Source organism: Peromyscus eremicus, chromosome 8a, assembly GCF_949786415.1.
Source record: "Peromyscus eremicus chromosome 8a, PerEre_H2_v1, whole genome shotgun sequence".
Taxonomy (NCBI): domain Eukaryota; kingdom Metazoa; phylum Chordata; class Mammalia; order Rodentia; family Cricetidae; genus Peromyscus; species Peromyscus eremicus.
In genome coordinates, this window is record NC_081423.1 from 45,032,589 (window position 1) to 45,052,973 (window position 20,385).

The 20,385-nt window shown below is 47.1% G+C and overlaps 1 protein-coding gene, 1 long non-coding RNA gene and 1 other non-coding gene across 3 annotated transcripts in view; 2 read left to right on the forward strand and 1 right to left on the reverse strand.

Annotated features, from left to right (window-relative positions):
* Ulk2 (unc-51 like autophagy activating kinase 2) overlaps positions 1-347 on the reverse strand; it is an 89,929-nt gene extending 89,582 nt beyond the window's left edge. Inside the window, exon 1 of the mRNA XM_059270858.1 lies at positions 136-347. Coding sequence (XP_059126841.1) covers positions 136-225 — 90 coding nt within the window. The 5' untranslated portion in view covers positions 226-347. The remainder of the gene's footprint in view (positions 1-135) is intronic.
* Positions 348-843: 496 nt separating this feature from the next.
* On the forward strand, positions 844-6,045 carry LOC131916089 (uncharacterized). The gene is made up of 2 exons (XR_009380498.1): positions 844-1,323; positions 5,804-6,045. It is a non-coding gene; the product is annotated as an uncharacterized LOC131916089 (long non-coding RNA).
* Positions 6,046-18,196: 12,151 nt separating this feature from the next.
* On the forward strand, positions 18,197-18,315 carry LOC131918168 (5S ribosomal RNA). The gene has a single exon (XR_009380903.1). It is a non-coding gene; the product is annotated as a 5S ribosomal RNA (ribosomal RNA).
* The last annotated feature ends 2,070 nt before the right edge of the window (positions 18,316-20,385 follow it).

Sequence of the window (20,385 nt, forward strand, 5' to 3'; positions counted from 1 at the left end):
TCCGGCCTCCAAAACAAACCCTGAGACAGTGACAGCAAGCACAAAGGCAGGCCGGCTCGGGGCGCCCAGCCCAGCGGCCGCGACCGGGGCGTCGGCTCCCCGGCCTTCCCTAGACAGCGGGCGAGCGGCGCTCACCTGGCGGTGCCGCCCCCGGAAGACCACAGCGAAGGCCCCGTGTCCCACGAGGTCCCGCTTGCTGTACTCGAAGTCGCCCACCACCTCCATGGCCGCGCCCCCGGGACATAGAGCGCTTGGGTGGGCAGCTTGGCGGAGAGCCGGGATCAGCACCGCGGGCCCGAGGGCCCCGAGCGCGCCCACGGGCGGCGGGACGGGGGCAACCACGGCCCCGGGCCCGGACGGACGCTCATGCCGAGAGACCGGAGCGGAAACGGGACAGGCCGCCGCGCGGAGCCGGGGTCAGCGAGGCCTGGGCCCGGCCGCTCCTCATGGCCCGGACCGCCGTCGGCCGCGGGGCTCTGGCCAAGCGGCCTGGGCGCTGCCCGGCCGAGGGCACCGCCGCCGTCACTGGGCGTACCCGGAGCTACCCGCGCGCCTGGCAGCGGTGCAGGGCCGGGGCCGCGCCATCCCCGCAGGTGCGACCGCCTCGGCTCGGTTGCGCCCGCGGCGCTGCTGTGTGCCGGCCGCCGCCCTGGAACCCGCACAGCCGCGGTGGCAGCGCCTGCCTGCTTCGCGGGAGCGCCCAACGCACGCGCGCGCGCCGGCCGCTCCGCGCCGACTACCGGCCCAGTGCGACGTCAGCGCGTCTTGTAGGCCGACGCGCCCCAGCCCTGCTCCCTCCGCTGAGAAAAGGAGTGCGCGCCCCGGGACGCGGCGCCAGGCGCCAGGCGCCCGGGCGAGTCCACCGTCGCCGAAGCGAGCGGGCGAGCGGGTGCGGCCACAGCTGGTTTGTGACCGGCTGCGGACTCCGGGCCGGCGCCGGGGCAGGCTGGAGCCTGCCACGCCCTGACCTGAAGCCGCCCTCTAAGGGGCGGATCTTGAACTCCGGCTCCGGGAATCGCTGATGCCGTGCAGACAGCCAGGGTCTAGTGAAGACAAAAACTCCCAGGGCATGCTGCCCCCCTTCCCACTGAAGGGATAGAGTCTGACAGGGACCTAGGCCTTTCGGGGGATCCCTCGACTTCTGTGGAAGGCTCAGAACCTCCTTTGAGAGAAATTGTCTGGACTCAATACTGTGTGCCTTTCTAAAGAGAGCCGTCTACCAGTGTGCCTTTGGCTTTTTTCTCTCTCTCTCCCCCTTTTATGATTGTTCAGGTGACAAATGACTGTCAATTTTTGCTCAAGGAAGTATCTTCCAAAACCATGGTAAATAATACGGGTGACTCTGTACCTAAGCGTGTGTTCAGTGTGTTGGGATGCTGCTGTCCAATTATATCATCACCTCAGTTTCATCGCCTGTTCCTGAAACTTGTCTCTCTTTTTAAAAGATTCTACTTTTATGTGTGTGGATATTTACCTGCATGTATGTCTGGGCACTAAAGGCGTACTTGGTGCCTGCAGAGGCCAGATGAGGGTATCAATCCCGAGACTGGAATTACAGGTGGTTGTGAGTCACTGTGCAGGGGCTAGGGAATCAAACTCAGGTCCTCTGGGAAGAGTAGCCAGTGTTCTTAACTACTATGCCATCTCTCCAGCCCCCCTGAAACTCATCATGACAACCAGGTAAAGACCCTAAAAATCTCCTGCTTTGAGACAGGTCAGGAATGAAAGCAATGTCTCTTTTGGTCGATTTTCTGTTCCTAAGAACACAATACCACAGACTCAGTAAGTCCATTTTCTGTTGTCAGGACAAAATCCCTGAGGCTGGGTACTTTATGAAGACATGAGGTTTAATGCAACTCACAACTTTGGAGGCTGAAACTCCAAACAGCAAAGCACCAGCTCTGACAAAGGGGCTCATGGAGAAAGATTTCACAGGGGTCTATGGGACAGAGAGAGATCACACCACAAAGAAGCCAGAGTGTGGGAAGGGACCGGGGTGTTGCTCTTTTACCACAACTCTGGAAAGAACTGGTGTCCGGGAGACCCTACATTAATCCCTTTTGCTGGCCTTGCCCGTGATGGCCTCTCAGTTCAACTCACTTCCTACCACACTAAAGACCGAGCATCCAGTGCAAGAAACGTTGAGGGACACAAACCATAGCCATAAATCGTGAACGTTTATTTTGGCTTGTAGTTCTTGTCCACAGTGGAGGGGTTGTATCTGGTGATGGCTTTCTTGCTGGCAGAGTCATGAAGTGGCACAAGGTATCACAAGACATCCTAAGATGAGATCCAGGGACTACTGAGGGGACCTAGGCAAGCCGAAACTTTTTTCTTGGTTGTTGAGGATCGAACCTACGAACTCACCCATGCTAAGCAAGGTGCTCTGCAGCGAGTTATAACTCCAACACCTAACTACTTAAAAAAAAATATGTATTTATTGTGTGTGCTTTTGCTCACTCATGTGAGGGTCAGAGGGTAACTTGTCAGTTTTCTTCCTCCACCATGTGGGACCTGGAGGTGGAATTCAGGTGTGTGGTGATACACTGTGTATCAAATAAAGCTTGCTTGAGCATCAGAGGACAGAGCCAGCCACTAGATTAAACATAGAGGCCACGCAGTGGTGGCACACACCTTTAATCCTAGCACTCAGGAGGCAGAGATGGGTCTGGATCTCTGTGAGTTCAAAGCCACCCTGGACTACATGAAATTGATTCGGTCTAGGAGAGAAACAGAGCCAGGCAGTGGTGGCACACATCTTTAATCCCAGTACTTGGGAGTCACACGCCTCTGCTACCAGTATTTGGGAAGCACACACACCATTAATCCCAGCACTAGGAAGGAAGTGAAATGGCTGGGTGGAGAAAGGCATATAAGGTGTGAGGAGACAGGAACTAGAGAGCCTTTTCAGCTGAGGACTCAGAGGCTTGCAGTCAGAGGATTCATGGAGATAGGATCTCACCTTCTATTTGGCCTGAGAATTCGGTAGTGGTGAGAAGTTTCTCTAGTGGCTTGTTTCTCTGTCTCTCCGATCTTTCAGCACTTACCCCAATATCTGGCTCTGCGTTTTTTTTTTTGTTTGTTTGTTTGTTTGTTTTTGGTTTTTGGTTTTTGTTTTGTTTTGTTTTTGTTTTTGTTTTTGTTTTTCGAGACAGGGTTTCTCTGTGTAGCTTTGCGCCTTTCCTGGAACTCACTTGGTAGCCCAGGCTGGCCTCGAACTCACAGAGATCCACCTGGCTCTGCCTCCCGAGTGCTGGGGTTAAAGGCGTGCGCCACCACCGCCCGGCCTGGCTCTGCGTTTTTTAATAAGACTCTTTAGGATTTGTGCAACACAGGTGGGCAGACTTGGTGACGGCAAGCACCTTCATCCTATCAGATGAACCAACTCATGGGCCCTCCCTAACTACAGCAGACCCACTCTGAAGGCAACAACATATTAGTAATCTCATGAATGAATGTGAGGACAGACCCATGGTCACCCCTTAAGAGTCCCTGGTGCCACTTCTTCTTAGGGAGATTAAATCTACCATTTCAGAAGGAACAAACTATACCCAAGCCACGGCTTGTTTCTTCCTCATCCTCCCCAAGCGTGGGGCTTTGGACTTCTGCTTCCTTGACTGCTGACTTCTATCCTTACTGTAAAACCTGGCCCAGTGGCTGTGTTAAATACGAAAATTAGCCTTCAGAAGCAGAGGCCACATTAAACAACTTACAAAATTGAGTGTATTCCTTACCTGATTGAAAGACTCCGAAGTTTATCTGTAATGTGAGCACTTTATAGGATATAAATTTAATTTGATGACACTCACTGAAGGTAGCTCTTTGGTTTTGAGAGGCTGTGGGACCTTGTACAAGTTCTTCAACTTTCCAATCTACAGTGTCCTCATCTATGATTTGCGGACAAGGACAGCCACTATTTCCCAGGGTTGTGTAGAAAATTAAATATTGGGAGCTGGAGAGACCACTCAGCAGGTACGAGAATGTAAGGCTTTTGCAAGAGGAGTTCAAGTTCAGTTCCCAGCACCCACACCAGGTGACTCACAACTGCCTATGTCTTCAGTTCCAGGGGATCAGCTGTTTGTTTTTAGCCTCTGCAGGCACCCACACACACACACACACACACACACACACACACACACACACACACGACACAACATACACATATTAGGAAATGAACTGAAAGTATAAACTATTTGAAATATTATCAAGTACATACAAATTACTATTTAAAGATTGTTTAAAAGTAAAGTATCAAAGCCAACTTTATTCCGCACTCCCTCAACACAGACCACGGCCTTCAGGATTTTCCCTCTTTTCCAACCATTCCTCGGGTAGTTTTCAAGTAAACTGACCCCAAATGTTTTAGCTTCTTGTAACTAGATCCACCAAGGGTGGTTTCCCAACAAATACAAATGCCTGGAGAGGTCACTACCTACGGTCTCTGCAGAAGCAGTGAATGTAAGGTGTCTGAGTGCAGGAAAGCATTGGGTGGCGGGGAGTGTGCGTGATAGCGTTGCTTGTCAACCTGACAGGACACGTCACTTAGGAGACAAGCCTCTAGGCATGCCTAGGAGGAGCTTTTAGGTTAGATCAGCCTCTGGACAGGCCTGGGAGTATTGTTGTTGTTGGTTGGTTTACTCTTCACTCTTTTGGGGTCCCACCACCCAGCTCCCAAATAAATCACATATGGAAGCTTATTCTTAACTATGAATGCCCAGCCTTAGTTTGGCTTATTATTTTGTCAGCTTTCCTTAACTTAACTTATCCCATTTACCTTCTGCCTCTGGGCTTTTCCCATTCTCTTACTTCTGTAAATCTTACCCTTACTCTGTGGCTTGCTGTGTAGTTGGGTGGCTGGCCCCTGAAGTCCTCCTCCTTCTCCGACTACTTCTTCCTCCCAGATTTCTCTTCCTATTTTTTTCTCTCTGCCTGCCAGCCCTGCCTATCCTTTCTCCCGCCTCGCTATTGGCCGTTCAGCTCTTTATTAGGCCATCAGGTGTTTTAGACAGGCACAGTGACACAGCTTCACAGAGTTAAACAAATGCAACATAAACAAAAGTAACACACCTTAAAATAATACTCTGCAACATATCGTGATTAGGTTCACCGAAGCGGGGAGACCTACTCTCAAATGGGCAGGAGGGACGCAGCTGAGTACAGGCATTCATCACTCTCTGCTTCCTGACTGAAGATGCAATGTGAGAAAGCCTTTATATAGCTCCCAGTTCCAGGCTACAGTATATCCTGGCAGGGAAGTCACCGCAGAGGGAGCCCGAGGGAGCCATTCAGTCACACATTGCATCCACGGTAGAAAGCCTGAATGCATGTCCTCCGCTCGCTTTCTCCTTTCACCCAGTGCAGGGTCCCAAGTCCAGGGAACGATTCTGTCCCTTTTCAGTCTTCCCACATCAGTGCCTCAAAGGTGTGCCCTGCAGCCCATCTCCCAGGTGATTCTAGATTCTACCGAGTGGACAGTTAACACCATCACAGATTGCTTCTGTCAGGGTGTTTTTACCACAGGAAAAGTAACTAGAACAGGGCGGAGACGACACAGCTGGAGTGGGGCTGGCGGCAGCCCCCACCGTGTGTGACGGCAGCAGGATCGCAGGGCACAGAGAACCTGCCCTGTACCCGGAAGCAGCCAGCTTCGGTGCTGTGTGCTGAGGCACTTCCTGTGGCCTCCATACTCTCCAGGAGTAGCACCCGGGGCCCCTCCTTCTGCTCACCTCCAGGTCCAGATGAGGACACACTGGCTGGCCGAATGCATGATGTACACACATCTTTGTCTCTGTTTTTGTCTTAGGATACAATTCACAACCCACGAAAGTCCTAGCGAAGACCCTCCAAACTCCGGGCGTTAGCCAGTCATCACTGTGACGAAGACCCAACAACCAGCTTCGAGGTTCCAGTCCATAGGCGGCCGGCTCTATTGTTTCTTGATGAGGCAGAGCATTCTGGGGAAGGGGTGTGGAAGCAAAGCTACATACTTCATGAGATCTTAAAAAACAAAAACATAAACAAATAAATAAAACAGTAATTTGAGTATTTCATCTCACAATACAATGGCTTATTTTTACCATTGCCATATTTGGTAGCTCAAAAAAGTATCTGTTTTGCAAGACAGGCAATGTTTTCATAATGGTTTAAAGAATATTTGCAAACAACAACCACTGAGATACATTTAAAAGAGCAAGTTTCCCAAGTAAACTATTTGAAATATCAAATTTTCTAAACAATAAACATTTTAAATGATACATAAAAGAAAATGAGAGATGGATTTGCAAGCCCCAGAGTGAGAGATTGCTCGATTGAGACCTCTGCTGTGCAGAAACCCCCACATGAAGCCCCTTTCAACATGTCTGTCTAGGAGGGAAAACCTTTCCATCAAAGACATAGAGATAAGAAAGAAAGGGCTTACATTACATTCAGGTCATTGAATGAACAGGACAGGAAATGACCACACACCTCCAGAAACCCCAAGCCCTACTGTTAAAGACAGAGGGTTCCAATTCACTCACTTGGGTTTCTCCGAAGATTTGCTGATGATACTTTAAATGAACTGGGGATAGAGGAAAAAGAGATGATTGAAGTTTATCAGGAACTAATGTGTATGGGGGGTGTTTAGATAATTTCCCCCTTCCGCTTAATTGTGTTTTTACTTTAAAAAATAGTTTATTTGTAATGTGGTATTCAACATGGAACTCAAAACTGGCACTCTACACATCTGGTCATTTGAATTTCAGTGCTGAGTATTCATTTTCTTCTGTTTTCACTGAGCTGCTGTTTGGTGGTCAGACCACAGTCTTCTCCATACTTCCTTCTCCTTTGAAAAATCACAAGTGTGCACAGAGAGGCAGTCTTCTCAAGACTGTATGTTTTCAGCTTCGTGGTGACCAGGAAGATCCACTGGAGTGTGTTCACAATGATCTTCTACTAGGCCCTGGAGTTCTAGTACAACTGCTTAACTCCTTGGCTATAATTTTCAGTGGGAGGTGGGAGATGCCACAGAAACAAACCATGGAAAAAATGAACTTCCCTCAAATTGAAGCTGCTTTTAAAACCTGAATATCTGACCCCAAAGAGTTTAACATCATGATGCCAGTAGTGGCTGAGACAAACGGCTAACTCAAAGGTAGCTTCACTGAAGAGAAAATGTTTGATTTTCTATATTATTGTTAGCTTTTTGAGACTTTAGTTCAGTATGTTTTGATCATTAGCGCTCCCTCCCCCAACTCTCCCAGATCCACCCTTCTTCATCTCCCTTCACACCCAACCAGCAGCTATCAGTCACCAATTCTTCCTCTCCTAGAAGCAGGACTTTGCACCTAACACCCCTGTCCATGCTGGGATTCAGTCTTGCTTGGGAACACACAGGTCTTGTGCATGCTGTTACAACGTCATTCATGCAGCTGCCCTGCTGTGTCAGAAGACACTGTGTCCTTACAGTCACCCACCCTCTCTGGCTCTTACACTCTTTTCATGCCCTCTTCTGCAATGATCCCTGATTCTTTGGTGGTGGGGTGTGATGTATATGTTCCATTCTGGGTGGAACATTCCAAAGTCTCTTATTCGCTTTATCTAGGCCAGTTGTGGGTTCTCTGTTCATCATCTACTGCAAACAAGCTTCTCTGATGAGGATTTTGAAGTGCCCTGGCCCGAAGTGGAGGTCCAGAGGGCAAGAAGGCATCTTAAAGTTAAGTCTTGTCAAGGGTTTGACAGTTAAGAACACATACTGCTCCTGCCGAGGACCTGAGGTTGGAACCAAGCATCTACATCAGGCAGCTTACAACTCCAGTTCCTGGGTATCTGACACCCTCTTCTCGGCTTTTGAGGCACGGTACTCACATATACACACCCACACCACAGACACAGATATGTACACACCTCAGAAGATGCCAGGGAAGTTGTAACTTTATCAGTTTGAAAAGTTATAAGCTGGTTGGTGGTGGCACTTGCCTTTAATCCCACCACCTGGGAGACAGAGGCAGGTGAGTTGGAGGCCAGCCTGGTCTACAGATCGAGTTCCAGGACAGCCAGGGCTACACAGAGAAACCCTATCGCAAAAAAACAAAAAAGTTATTCATGCAGAAGTGTCTATAACACAACACTCTATCTTTTAATTTTATTTGTACATTTTGGTTTAGGGACATTGTACCAGTTTCGTTAAAAATAAATACTATTTGTAGGGAGAAAAGAGAAAGAAAAATAGAAACATTTTAAATTAAAAAAATTAAGCATGCTATTATTTAGTTTGAAAAGGATAAAGCATTTTTAGTCATAATTGATTTGTTAGAACTTCAAAAAAATAAGACATATACCATCAAAAATCTGTAAAATCTTTGTTTAGGTCTAGCAGCATAATCTGGTGATACCAGGAAGGTCAGAAGACCAGCCTGAAAGATTGAGTGAAACCTTGTCTTAAAAAAAATAAAAGGGGGCTCAGTGGTTAAGAGCACTTCTTGCTCTTGCAGAGAAACTGAGTTTGGTTCCCAGCACCCACGTGGTGACGGCTCACAATCATCTCTAAGGATCTGGTGCCTCTTTTTTTTTTTTTCTTTTTCTTTCTTTCTTTTTTTTTTTAACCTCTGTGAGCATCAGCCATACATGTAGTACATGTGCATACATGCAAGTAACAGGCAGGGAAAACACTGATACATATGATAAAAAACTCTTTTTTTTTTTTTTTTTTTTTGTTTGTTTTTCGAGACAGGGTTTCTCTGTGTAGCTTTGCGCCTCTCCTGGAACTCACTTTGGTAGCCCAGGCTGGCCTCGAACTCACAGAGATCCGCCTGGCTCTGCCTCCCGAGTGCTGGGATTAAAGGCGTGCGCCACCACCGCCCGGCGTGATAAATAACTCTTAAGGAGGAGCAGGTGTAGGAGCACTTGCTTAGCGTGCACAACACCCTAGGATCAATCCTTAGCATAAAAATCTAAATTTGTGCTTTCTCTAAACAAAGATCTACGGAAATGATCAAACAGCATCCAAGGTTCATGTGGGAGCCCACAAAGATTCCAACTTGTGGTTTGACTCAAGGTCAGAGAGTCAGAGTTTATATCACTCTCCAAGGCTGCGTAATAGGGTGCAAAGGCATGGTTACCAGGTGTCTTATACTTCAAGGTCTAATCACAAGATGCTTTGCCATGGGACGTGGTTACCAAGTGTTTTGAAGGGTCTACACTTGGTTGTACTTTGATATTGAAAGAGGGAGGTCTTTTGCCTCTCCCCTTGCTAGTGTATAAAAAGCCCATTAGAAATAAACTTGAGGCTGCTGGGTATTAACCCAGGGCTCTCCTGAAGCTATCCTGTGTCTCTATCTTTTTTCTTCATCTATATGTCTATCTAGAATTTCTCAATTCTTCACTCCCCCCTTCAAAGGACCCTTCAATAGGTCAGGGCTGAACCCCAACACTGAACCCCTACAGGTTTGGTTCTCTGAAAGCAGACACTGATCTGGAGAGCTTACCACCAATGGATGAGGGTAGAAACAGAAATGAACTGAGGTCAAATGTATGAAATGAAATGAGGTCAAACACCTTGACCAAATGAGAGCCTCCCTAGCAGAAAGTTCTGAAGCAAAAAATCAGGAGCCAGCTGGGTGTGGTGGTGCACACCTCAATCTTGGCACTGAAGGCAGAGATAGGCCAAACTCAGAGTTCCAGGTCAGCCTGGTCTGCATAGTGAGTTCCAGGACAGCCAGAGCTACACAGAGAAACCCTGTCTTAAAAAACAAAACAAAACAAAACAAAACAAAACAAAAGGAAATCAGTTGTCCAGCACTGAGCCCATCTCTGTAATGAGTCTTTTTCTGTCCCCGCCTGTCAGCTCCTAAATAATGACATGGAGATGTCTTTTTGTTGTTGTTGTTGTTTTGTTTTTTTAAGACAGAGTTTCTCTGTGTTGTTTTGGTGCCTGTCCTGGATCTCGCTCTGTAGACCAGGTTGGCCTCAAACTCACAGAGATCCGCCTGTCTCTGCCTCCCGAGTGCTGGGATTAAAGGTGCGCACCTCCACTGCCCGGCTCCCCACTAGCTCTTATAACTTAAGTTAACCCATATTTTTATTAATCTACATTCTACCACATGGCTTTTACTTCTCTCCCATTCTGTATGTCCAACTCGTTTCTGAGTCTTCCTGGCCTCTTCCTAGATTCATCTCCTACTTCTCTCTCTCTGCCTGGAAGTCCCACCTGTATCTCTTGTCTAGGTACTGGCTGTAAAGCTCCTTATTAAACCAACCACAGCAATGTCTTCACACAGAGTACAAACATCCCACAACACATCTCCTAATGGAAGGGAAGGTGCAGCTGCTGCCTGATGCTGAGGTCCTGAAAGCTGATGGCTGCAGCCCCAGTGCATAGCAGCTCCTTCATCTCAGGGGAGTCTGGACAGCACATCTCTGAGGCTATTATGCCAACTGGAAGATTTCTAGTGCAAGCTGTAATTTTCCACCATTATCATGCCATATCTCTTATTTCACATTAAATGTTTATTATTTGTTTGTTTGTTTTTTTTTGTTTTTGTTTTTGTTTTGTTTTCAAGACAGGGTTTCTCCTGTGTAGCCCTGGCTATCCTGGAACACACACTGTAGACCAGGCTGGCCTTGAACTCACAGAGATGCACCTGCCTCTGCCTCCAGAGTGCTGGAATTAAAGGCATGTGCTGGGCTGCATGGTGACTCAGTAGTTAAGGGCACTGATTGCTCTCCCAAAGGACCTGGGTTCAAATCCCAGCACCCACATGGCAGCCAACAACTGTCTGTAACTCAAAAATCTGACCTGCAGGCAAAACACCAATGCACATAAAATAAAAGTAAATAAAAGTTAAAAAAAAGGCATGTGCCACCACCACCCAGCATAATCATAAAATTAAAGTGCTAAAAAAAATGGGTAAAATTTGCAATACTCAGATTTAACAAGCAGCATTAAGAAGTCAGTTATTTACCCTTCCCAGAAGCTTAGGCTAGCCTGAGACTGAAGCTTAGCGCTTGAGTTTTTGTCTAGCATGTGGGAAGCCCTGGATTACATCCCCAGCATCACACACACACACACACACACACACACACACACACACACCACATACACACATACCACATATACACACCACACACATACCACACAAACATACACACACATCCCACACCATATACACACATATATACAACACACACATATGTGCAAAACACATACATTTACACACAGGCGTGTGTATGCATACACACACAAAAATTAGTAAGCTGGTAGATCAACTCAACTTTCCCTTTCTCTCAAGTCATTTGACCGAGTCCAGAAATGCTTCAAATATAATCACCATCACACTTGGCTAGCATGATGGTTCTCAACTTGGGGATTCTAAGGAATCTGGAGGCCCCAAGATGGTGCCAGGGGTGCTGTGAAGTCAAATATGCTTTCATAGCAGTACAGACAAACTGCCTTTCTACTGTGTCAATATCTGAGATAAAGGCGTAAAAGAAGTGGTTGGTGAAACTCCTGGCCCCTTGGTAGGAACCTGGATGGACTGACCTCGGTGGTCACCACGATGTACTTCACAACCGGCTCCAGTTTTTCCTAAATTTCCTTTGTGCAGCAGCAACAATGACTAAGTTGAGGACAATCTCAGCCCTAAACTAGACGTTTTTATTTGTTTATATGCATAGGTGTTTTGCCTGCATTCACCTCTATGTGAGGGTGTCAGATTCCCTGGAATTGGAGTTAGACAGCTGTGAGAGTTGCCTTGTGGGTGCTGGAAACTGAACCCAAGTCCTCTGGAAGATCAGCCAGTGCTCTTAACCCCTGAGCCATCTCTCCAGCCCCTAAGTGCACGTTTTTGAACATCATGTTGACAAAAGGGAAGTCCACACAGAGCACTTCTGCATGACAAAGCACTGCCCTGTCTTGTCTGTCACTTGTCTACCACTTTCACCGAGTATCATTTCTAATGGCAAGGACAGCTGTTAAGCTGGCCACTCCGACTTGCTATACATTTCATTTTACATTCATGTCGGTCCTCCCAAGCCTGAGACCAGTCTCCCTATATAGCCCAGGCTGGCCTCAAATTCATGACGTAGCCCAGGTTGACTTGGAATTCTCAAGACTTTTGGCTTCGCCTTTCCTCTCTGGGCCTCTCGGTCACCTGTAGAAACAGATAATGTGGAGGCTACTGCGAGCAGACAGAAAAGTCTGATGACCTGAGAAATACCTGGTGATAGAATCTAGAAGTCCTAATAACACATTTTTTTTTAAAAAGGATGATGCTGGTCTGGTGGGGCACACCTGTCACTCCAGAACTTGGGGGCTAAAGCAGAATAAGTTTGAGGCCAGCGTGGACTAAGAGACACTTGTCTCAAAACCAAATCAAGAGTAAACTCAAGAACAAACACACTCCCACACAGAGGCTTGAACTTTGTTTTATTTCAAGGGAAGGTTGTTGAGTAATCATATTTTCTTTCCTTTTTTTTTCTTTCGAGACAGGGTTTCTCTGTGTAGCTTTGGAGCCTGTCCTGGAACTCGCAGAGATCCACCTGGCTCTGCCTCCCGAATGCTGGGATTAAAGGATTAAAGATGTGTACCACCACCACCGCCCGGCTCAAATTGCCCCGGCCCCCCCCCCCCCCCCCCCCCCCCCCCCCCCCCCCCCGTGTAGGCAGGGTCTCACTATATAGCCTTGACTCTGGCCTAGAACTTGATATGTTGACCAGGTAGGCCTTGAATTTACAGAGATCCTCCTGCCTCTACCTCTGGAGTACTGGGATCAAAGGTGTGTGTCACCAAGTCAGCCATAATTTTATTTTCTTATCCCAAAGGCATCTCTCCTAGTGCAGACCCAATGGCTAGTCGGGATTTACTTAGTGTATAACTGCCAACATGGAGAAACCCATTTCCCTTTCTCCCCACTGTGGTAAGAACTGCTGATCCAGCATCCTCACCCAACTCAGGAGGAAGTAAGTGCTCTGTCTTCACCACAGGGTACAAAGAAGCCTCTTCTGCCTCTTGGGGACCTGGTCCCAACCTTGCCAGTCAGCCACACAGACATCCTCACTTCTCCAGGAAGAAGCACAGGGTGTGGCCAGCCTTCTACCAAGGAAATAGCAAAACCTGCTGGCAACAAGCACTAAAAGCCAATGGGTCATCTCAGTGCTGAAGAAAGTGGGAGAGGCTGGAGTGCAGTTCTGTGGCAGAACACCCGCCTAGCTTGTGCAAGGCCCTGGATTCTATCCCCAGCACCAGAGACAAAGAGACAGAGACAGGGACCAACTTGAACTCTGCTGTGGTAGTCCTACAAACACGGGGTGGAGGGGCCCTGGGAGAGGATGGTGGCTCTACTGTCTGTTCCGGCAAGAGCAGGTCATAGCAGGACACAGACTGTGACACACAGACATGCTCTAGAGGGTCAATTTATTGACTCATGAGTGAACATTCAACTGTTGGAAAGGTAAACCAGAAGAGGTGCTTGAAAAATCCAGTTATCTATTCACGGGGGGTGGGGGTGGGGGTTCCCAGTTATCTATTCATGGGGGGAAACTGGCCTTTGTCACAATCCACAGACTATGGAGTTCAGATGACTAGGTATACTACCAGCTTCACGGGGCACAACCAATGTAGCATTCTGTGTGTGTGTGTGTGTGTGTGTGTGTGTGTGTGTGTGTGTGTGTGTGTTGGATTCAGAAGTCGAGAAGACTATCTGAGGCAGGAGCAGGACTAGGCAAGAATTCTCTGTACCCTTTCCAGTGTTGGAGATTGGATCTAAGGCAACCGCATAAGCTAGCCAGTGCTCTACTACCGATCTATCCTCCAGCTCCAGTTCTATGAATTTTCTGCTGTTTTGCTTTGAACCTACAACTGCTTTTTTTAAAGCCTCCCTCCAAGTAACTTAGATTATAACGCTTAAAACAAAAAAACAAAACAAAACAAAAAAACCCTACAGCGCCTTCTCATTGGACTCAGGAGAGAAATCAAAGCTGTGACCCCACAGTATCTGGCCCATTTCCTCTGTGATGTCTCCAATCACTTTCCCTTTGGTCCACTTGGCTCTGGCTCCAACCCTGAGCTACAAGTAGGCTCCTGTCTGGAGGCCTTTGCACACACCATTCCCTGACCCGAGATGTCCTGTTTGGAAAGAGCACACTGTTACTTCTTCCAAGGTTCACCTTGATGCAGATGTCACCTTGCTAGCCCTGGTTACCTGTTCTAAAGTCATCCCCCTCCCCCCTTTATATTTTCCATCTCCAGCCCCAGATTTAGCTTTGTCCTTAGTCCTTAAACTAGCTTACATCCATTTCTTCATTCTGCCCCTTCTTGGCTTCTGGGTTAAGATCAAATGCACCATCTATTGTAACCCTTCTCTTGTTTATGATCTGCTACCTTCAATAAAGAATAAGCTCCTTGAAGAGAAAGACTTACCTGTTTTGTTCTATCCTCGATACTGTCAGGCCTGCTGGCACACACCTGTAATTTCAGCACTTAGAAGGCAGAATTGGGACAGCCAGGACTTTGAGGTGCCAATTAGGGCTACATAGTGATTTGTCTCCTTTCAGCAAAAACCAAGAAGGAAGTAAAAATCCTAAAACTCGTCAAGTGAGTGAACATTGTCAAATGCTTATAACAGATGAGCACATACCCTCAGGCCCACAAGGCTACAGAGGAAGCAAAGCTTCCAGAGTAAACAGTAATCAGAGCAAACGGTTTCTGCTGACCGCGGCAACACGGGAGGCTTTACCTGTGCCACAGCAAACAAAACCTTAACCTACACTTTCCCAGTTAGTCTCATTCCACTTTTAAAAGATATAAAATTCTCGAGAAGTTAGGATCCCTTCAAGATAGTCCTTATTTTTATTCTCTAGCCTATTTCTGACCAGCTCACTCTTGCTTAACACATGTTCAACTTCAAGGGCTTGCTGACTTGGAGCAAGTAGTTCTCTACATATCTTTTAACATTTTAGAAATGCATTTCTTGCTCTCTCTCTCTCTCTCTCTCTCTCTCTCTCTCTCTCTCTCTCTCTCTCTGTGTGTGTGTGTGTGTGTGTGTGTGTGTGTGTGTGTGTGTGTGTATGTGTGTATGTTATACTGGAGCCTCACACAAGGCAGGGCTATCTACAAATTCAATATCTAGCTGAGGATGACCTTGAACTCTGGATCCTCCTGCTCCTCATCTCAAGTGCTGGGATAACAGGTATTCCACATCAGACTCATTTCTTTTTTTCTACTCCTTTTTCATAATTTCCCCTCAGATATTGTGGCTGTTCTTTGATAATGCACTGTAATTTGTCCAGTAGTGACTTCTTAACATTAGTTAACAAGGCAGGACCTTGAACTAAACCGATACACTTTCCACACAGTACCCTAATCTACTGGGGAACCCTGAACCTAACTAACGCAATTTTCAGTCTATCCAGATCTACTGTGGGGTGGGGTGGGGGGGACCTTGAACTAAACTAATACACTTTGTTAATACTCTGATCTGCCCCTTGAAATCCCACCCCCTTGGTTCCTGATGTAAAAGCCTTGTTCTAAGGAAAAACTCCTCCCCTTCCTCTGTTCTGCTTTTTCCTCCATGAGGTGTGCACCCTGGAACTCTCTTTCTTCTTCTCTCTCTTTCCTATCTTTCTCTTCATCTATTATAAGGAACTCTGGCAGGTGGATGCAGGGTCTGGTTGTGAATTACTACTGGCCATTGCTGCCACCATGCTCACATGGTGTGCATCTGCCCATCCCTCTGCTGCATCTGCCCAGCATGTTTCCCTGCACGCATAGGATACCCTTGGGGGTCCCCCATGCAATAATTCACAATAATTCATAACATTGACACCCAATGTCGCCAGGCAATCCTACTGCTTTCTCCTGCCTGCCAGCAGTCTGAGGAGCTCTGGGATCCTATACCGCCCGCCATTTTTCCATTTTTCAGGCTGGAGCACCTCTGGGAACTCTTCACCCTACCGGATCGACAAGATTCCTCCCTCCCCTTCTGGCCATTTTCCCCACAAGTGAGGATTCGTCTTGTTTAGCTCGGTGGTACTACATGTCTTTTGGGCATATGGAGATGGCCTGTGCCCACTCAATTCCACAGCCTATAACCTTTGTGACGACAGTCCATTGCGCCGTTCATTAGTCCTCGGTGACTCTCTGGGGACGCTGGAGGGCAGATTTGTCTTGTTTCACTTGCTAGTATCACGTCTTTCGGGCTCATGCCCCTTTGGCCCCATCCCTATGCGACGGCATATGGAGACAGCCTGTGCCCTCTCAATTCCACAACCCATAGCCTTTGTGACAAAGGTCCATTGGCTATCTTGTGCCATTATCGTTGGCCCTTGATGACCCTCTGGGATGCCTGAGGTCAGTCTGATGGACCTTATACCTCACTGTGGAAAAATGCACCTATGCCCTCCCCCCACCCCCCACTGCTGCCGACCCATGGCTTGGGTTTGTTCCCCTGTGGCTGCTCTGACCATGCCGCAGCCTGGGGGGGTGGGTGGTGGTCTCTCTTTCCCACTCAGCTGCACTGCTACTTCTCTTTTTATCACAAAGTCTATTTTCTGTGTGTGAGTGGAAATGTATGATTGGTATGGCCATCTATATTTCTTTGACTTTTTTTTTTTGGTTTTTTGAGACAGGGTTTCTCTGTGTAGTTTTGGTAGCTGTCCTGGATCTTGCTCTGTAGACCAGGCTGGCCTCAAACTTACAGAGATCCGCCCAACTCTGCCTCCAGAGTGCTGGGATCAAAGGTGTGTGCCACCACCCCTGGCCTGACTTTTAAAAGCTTCAGTTTATCTGTTCCTTATCTGCTCAGTTTATTTTGGGAAATAAAACCCCACATGAACATGTGGTCAGGCGCCATATTTGATAGGGGCAATCATATGATCAGGTACTGCCATCTTAAATAAGGGCAATCACATAATCAAGGCACCATTAAATAAGGGCAACCACATGGTCTAGCCGCCATCTTAGCTAACGTTAAAACGGGCAGGCCATGTTACCTCACTATCTTCTTTACTAAGGGCAGCATGGGCTTAGTCAGCATGGAGGGAGGTTAGGGAATCACCTCCCACCTCTGCACTGTTTCATCACTGTTTCGCAGGCTGAGGAAAAAGTCCTCTGGCCTTGGCCTGGATTTCCCAGCTGCCTCTCTCGGGCTCCAGCCATCTGGGTGTGGGTGGAAGTTCAGTTGAAGCCCGCTGTTCATTCCTCCACAGCTGCTTGTGTGGGCAGGGCCCGGAGACATATGCGCTCCCCTCTGGGGCATCGTGATACCACACACAGGCAGTATCATTTTATTAAGATATTAAATTTCAGCCGGGTGGTGGTGGCGCACGCCTTTAATCCCAGCACTCGGGAGGCAGAGCCAGGCGGATCTCTGTGAGTTCGAGGCCAGCCTGGACTACCAAGTGAGTCCCAGGAAAGGTGCAAAGCTACACAGAGAAACCCTGTCTCAAAAAACCAAAAAAAAAAAAGGAAGATATTAATTCAGATTTTAACATTAATACAATTCTGATACACTTTGGGGCACAAGCTCAGGATTTTAAATTTTCCTTGGCTACTCATTACCTGCTTTTCCATGATTTAGATTTCAGTATTGATTGATAATACTAATTTATCTAAAACTTTTATTTTTTCCTCACTTGTCTATTCCTAAGGATGGTAATTTTCTCTCTCCTGGTGTTGGGACTCCTGCTCTTCTCGATTTACTAAGACCATGGGCCAAAAGGCTCCAAATAAATTAATAAATTTTAACTCTCATCTCAAGTCTATATCTCAGCAGGCTGTCAGAAACACTGAAGCAGCAGTTGTGGACCACAACCTGCAGCTCTTTCCCTGCTATGGACGTCAGCAGAGACTCTTATCTATGTGATGTGGACCAGGCCCAGCCAAACGTAATTGTTCCCTGCCTCTACAGCCAGGTCAGATGACCATATGCCCGAGTTCCCCCTTACCATTAACTAGTCCTGACCACCTGCGCCCTGTTTCAGCTTGGAGCAACTATGGAGAATATATCGTCCTGTGCTCCCTGTTCCCAGGACAGGCTGGAGGGTTAGGCGAGGGATGGAAACCCCGGCATAGAGTCCACCAAGAGAGTCCTTTTCTCAGAGTTGGGCTGTACCCTGACTCACAGGCCCTTTTTCTCCTGTTCTCATTTGGCCTTGGGATCTTTCCCCTGTCACCTTTTTTTTTTTTCCTTCTCAGGAGACAGATTAAGAAATAATTATTTCTGTCTACGGCCATACCACCCTGAACGTGCCCGATCTCGTCTGATCTCGGAAGCTAAGCAGGGTCGGGCCTGGTTAGTACTTGGATGGGAGACCGCCTGGGAATACCGGGTGCTGTAGGCTAAAAAAAAAAAAAAAAAAAAAAAAAAAAAAAAAAAAAGAAATAATTATTTCTATATGAGTCATTCAGGATTATAGTCTGGCTGTACTCAAGATCAGAACTACAGCTACAGGGCCTTAAAAATTATAATAGATTCAGATATCACTGCCAACAGCTTAAAGAATGTCTCTCCTTACTCAAGGTCTATTCAGGCTTAAGAATGTGAACCTCCCTGTCCTTGCTAATTTCATTAAGCTGTAACTAACTGGAAAACCTGTATATTCAGATTTAAGTCATATATATGCTCTCAAGTTATAAATACGTCTAACAGATTTTGTTCCCCCAGTTCTAAAACACCTGTAGAGATCTGATAATATGGCATTTAATATAAAAGCCTTTTTATGATAAAGAGACATGTCAGCTCCTGACAGCATCCTTTATTTCCTTCAAGAAGATGGATGGCCAGCCGGGCGGTGGTGGCGCACGCCTTTAATCCAGCACTCGGGAGGCAGAGGCAGGTGGATCTCTGTGAGTTCGAGGCCAGCCTGGTCTCCAAAGCGAGTTCCAGGAAAGGCGCAAAGCTACACAGAGAAACCCTGTCTCAAAAAAAAAAACAAAAAACAAAAAACAAAAACAACAACAAAAAAAAGAAGATGGATGGCCACAGAAGAACTTCCACCCAGAAGCTTATGGTAAGGCTGGCCATGCAGTGAAAAGCTGAGATCCTGTCCAGACTGTGAATAAGTGGAACAAAGGAGGACTGATTGCCCCATAATGCAAAGTCAAGGTGGGTCAGTCTCCCAAGTATCTACTCCACAGAAAAAAATCTGTCAGATCTTCTGGGCCTATCAGCTGAACAAGAGCTGCCTTTGGGGCTTCTGCCCACGCCCCCTTCCCCCCTCCCCCAGAGACTTAGGATTGCTGTCTAGGTAGCTGGAAAGCTGTCTCACTTGTTAAATTTATCCTTCTCAGATCTGACGATGTTTGATAACTACGGTATCAGTTTAACAGCCCCAATCCCAAGATCATATATATATATATATATAATATATATATATATATATATATATACTCTCTAATTACAGACAGGTATGCCTCATTCACAGACTTCATAGTACAAGATAGACCGGTTTCAGATATAACTCCAGAGGTTCAAAGTTTTAATACTGATAAATGCAGCTTTGATAAACTGACAGAGTTCTTAAGAGTCCTTAAATGGATTTTTTAACCCTTTTGTCACGATATAAATCCATTCCAGCTGTCTTACAGATACCTACAGGCTCCTGGGAAAAGTTTTGCTACTGCATCAAGAAACCTGTTTTGATGAAAACTAGCAGTCTCCAGAGCCCATTTCTGACTCCACCTATTTTTCCAAGCAATTTTGCAGATTCATTGTTCCCACCTGACCTCCAGAGAAATAGCAGATGCCATGGCTTCTATACTCCTGATTTGGCATGCCATTTCCCCCAAGCTCCTGGAATACTGCTACTGCAACCTGTCTCCTTGGCTCCCTCAAGGAATGTTTCTGAGATCTTCCACTGTGCGTGACTCCCGGTGCCCCCCTTCGCCCCCTGTCAGCTTGAAGTAGCCTCAGGAATTCAGCGCCCTTGTTCCCTAACTTGCTCCCATAACTCACCTCTTTTTACAATAATCAAAATGGAGGAATGTTAATATTCTGATCCACCCTTTGATGCTTCCCTGTGTCCTGACGTAGAAGCCTCATTCTAAGGAAAAACTCCCCTTCCTCTCTCTCACTTTCTGCTTTTTCCTCCCATGAGGTGCACACCCTCGAACTCTCTCTCTCTTTCTTTCCTATCTTTCTCTTCATCTCTCTATTATAATAAACTCTCCATGTGGATGCAGCATCTGGGTTGTGAATTACGGGCCGCCGCAGCTGCCACGCCTCCATGGCATGTATCTGCCTAGCCCGCCACTGCATCTGCCAGCCTGTTTCTCTGCATGAGTGGGATACCCTTGGGGTACCCCCAAGCAATAATTCATAACTTTCTATGCACTACCCTAATCTACTGGGGAGCCCTGAACGTAACTAACACAATTTTCAGTCTACCCAGATCTACTGGGGGACCCTGAAC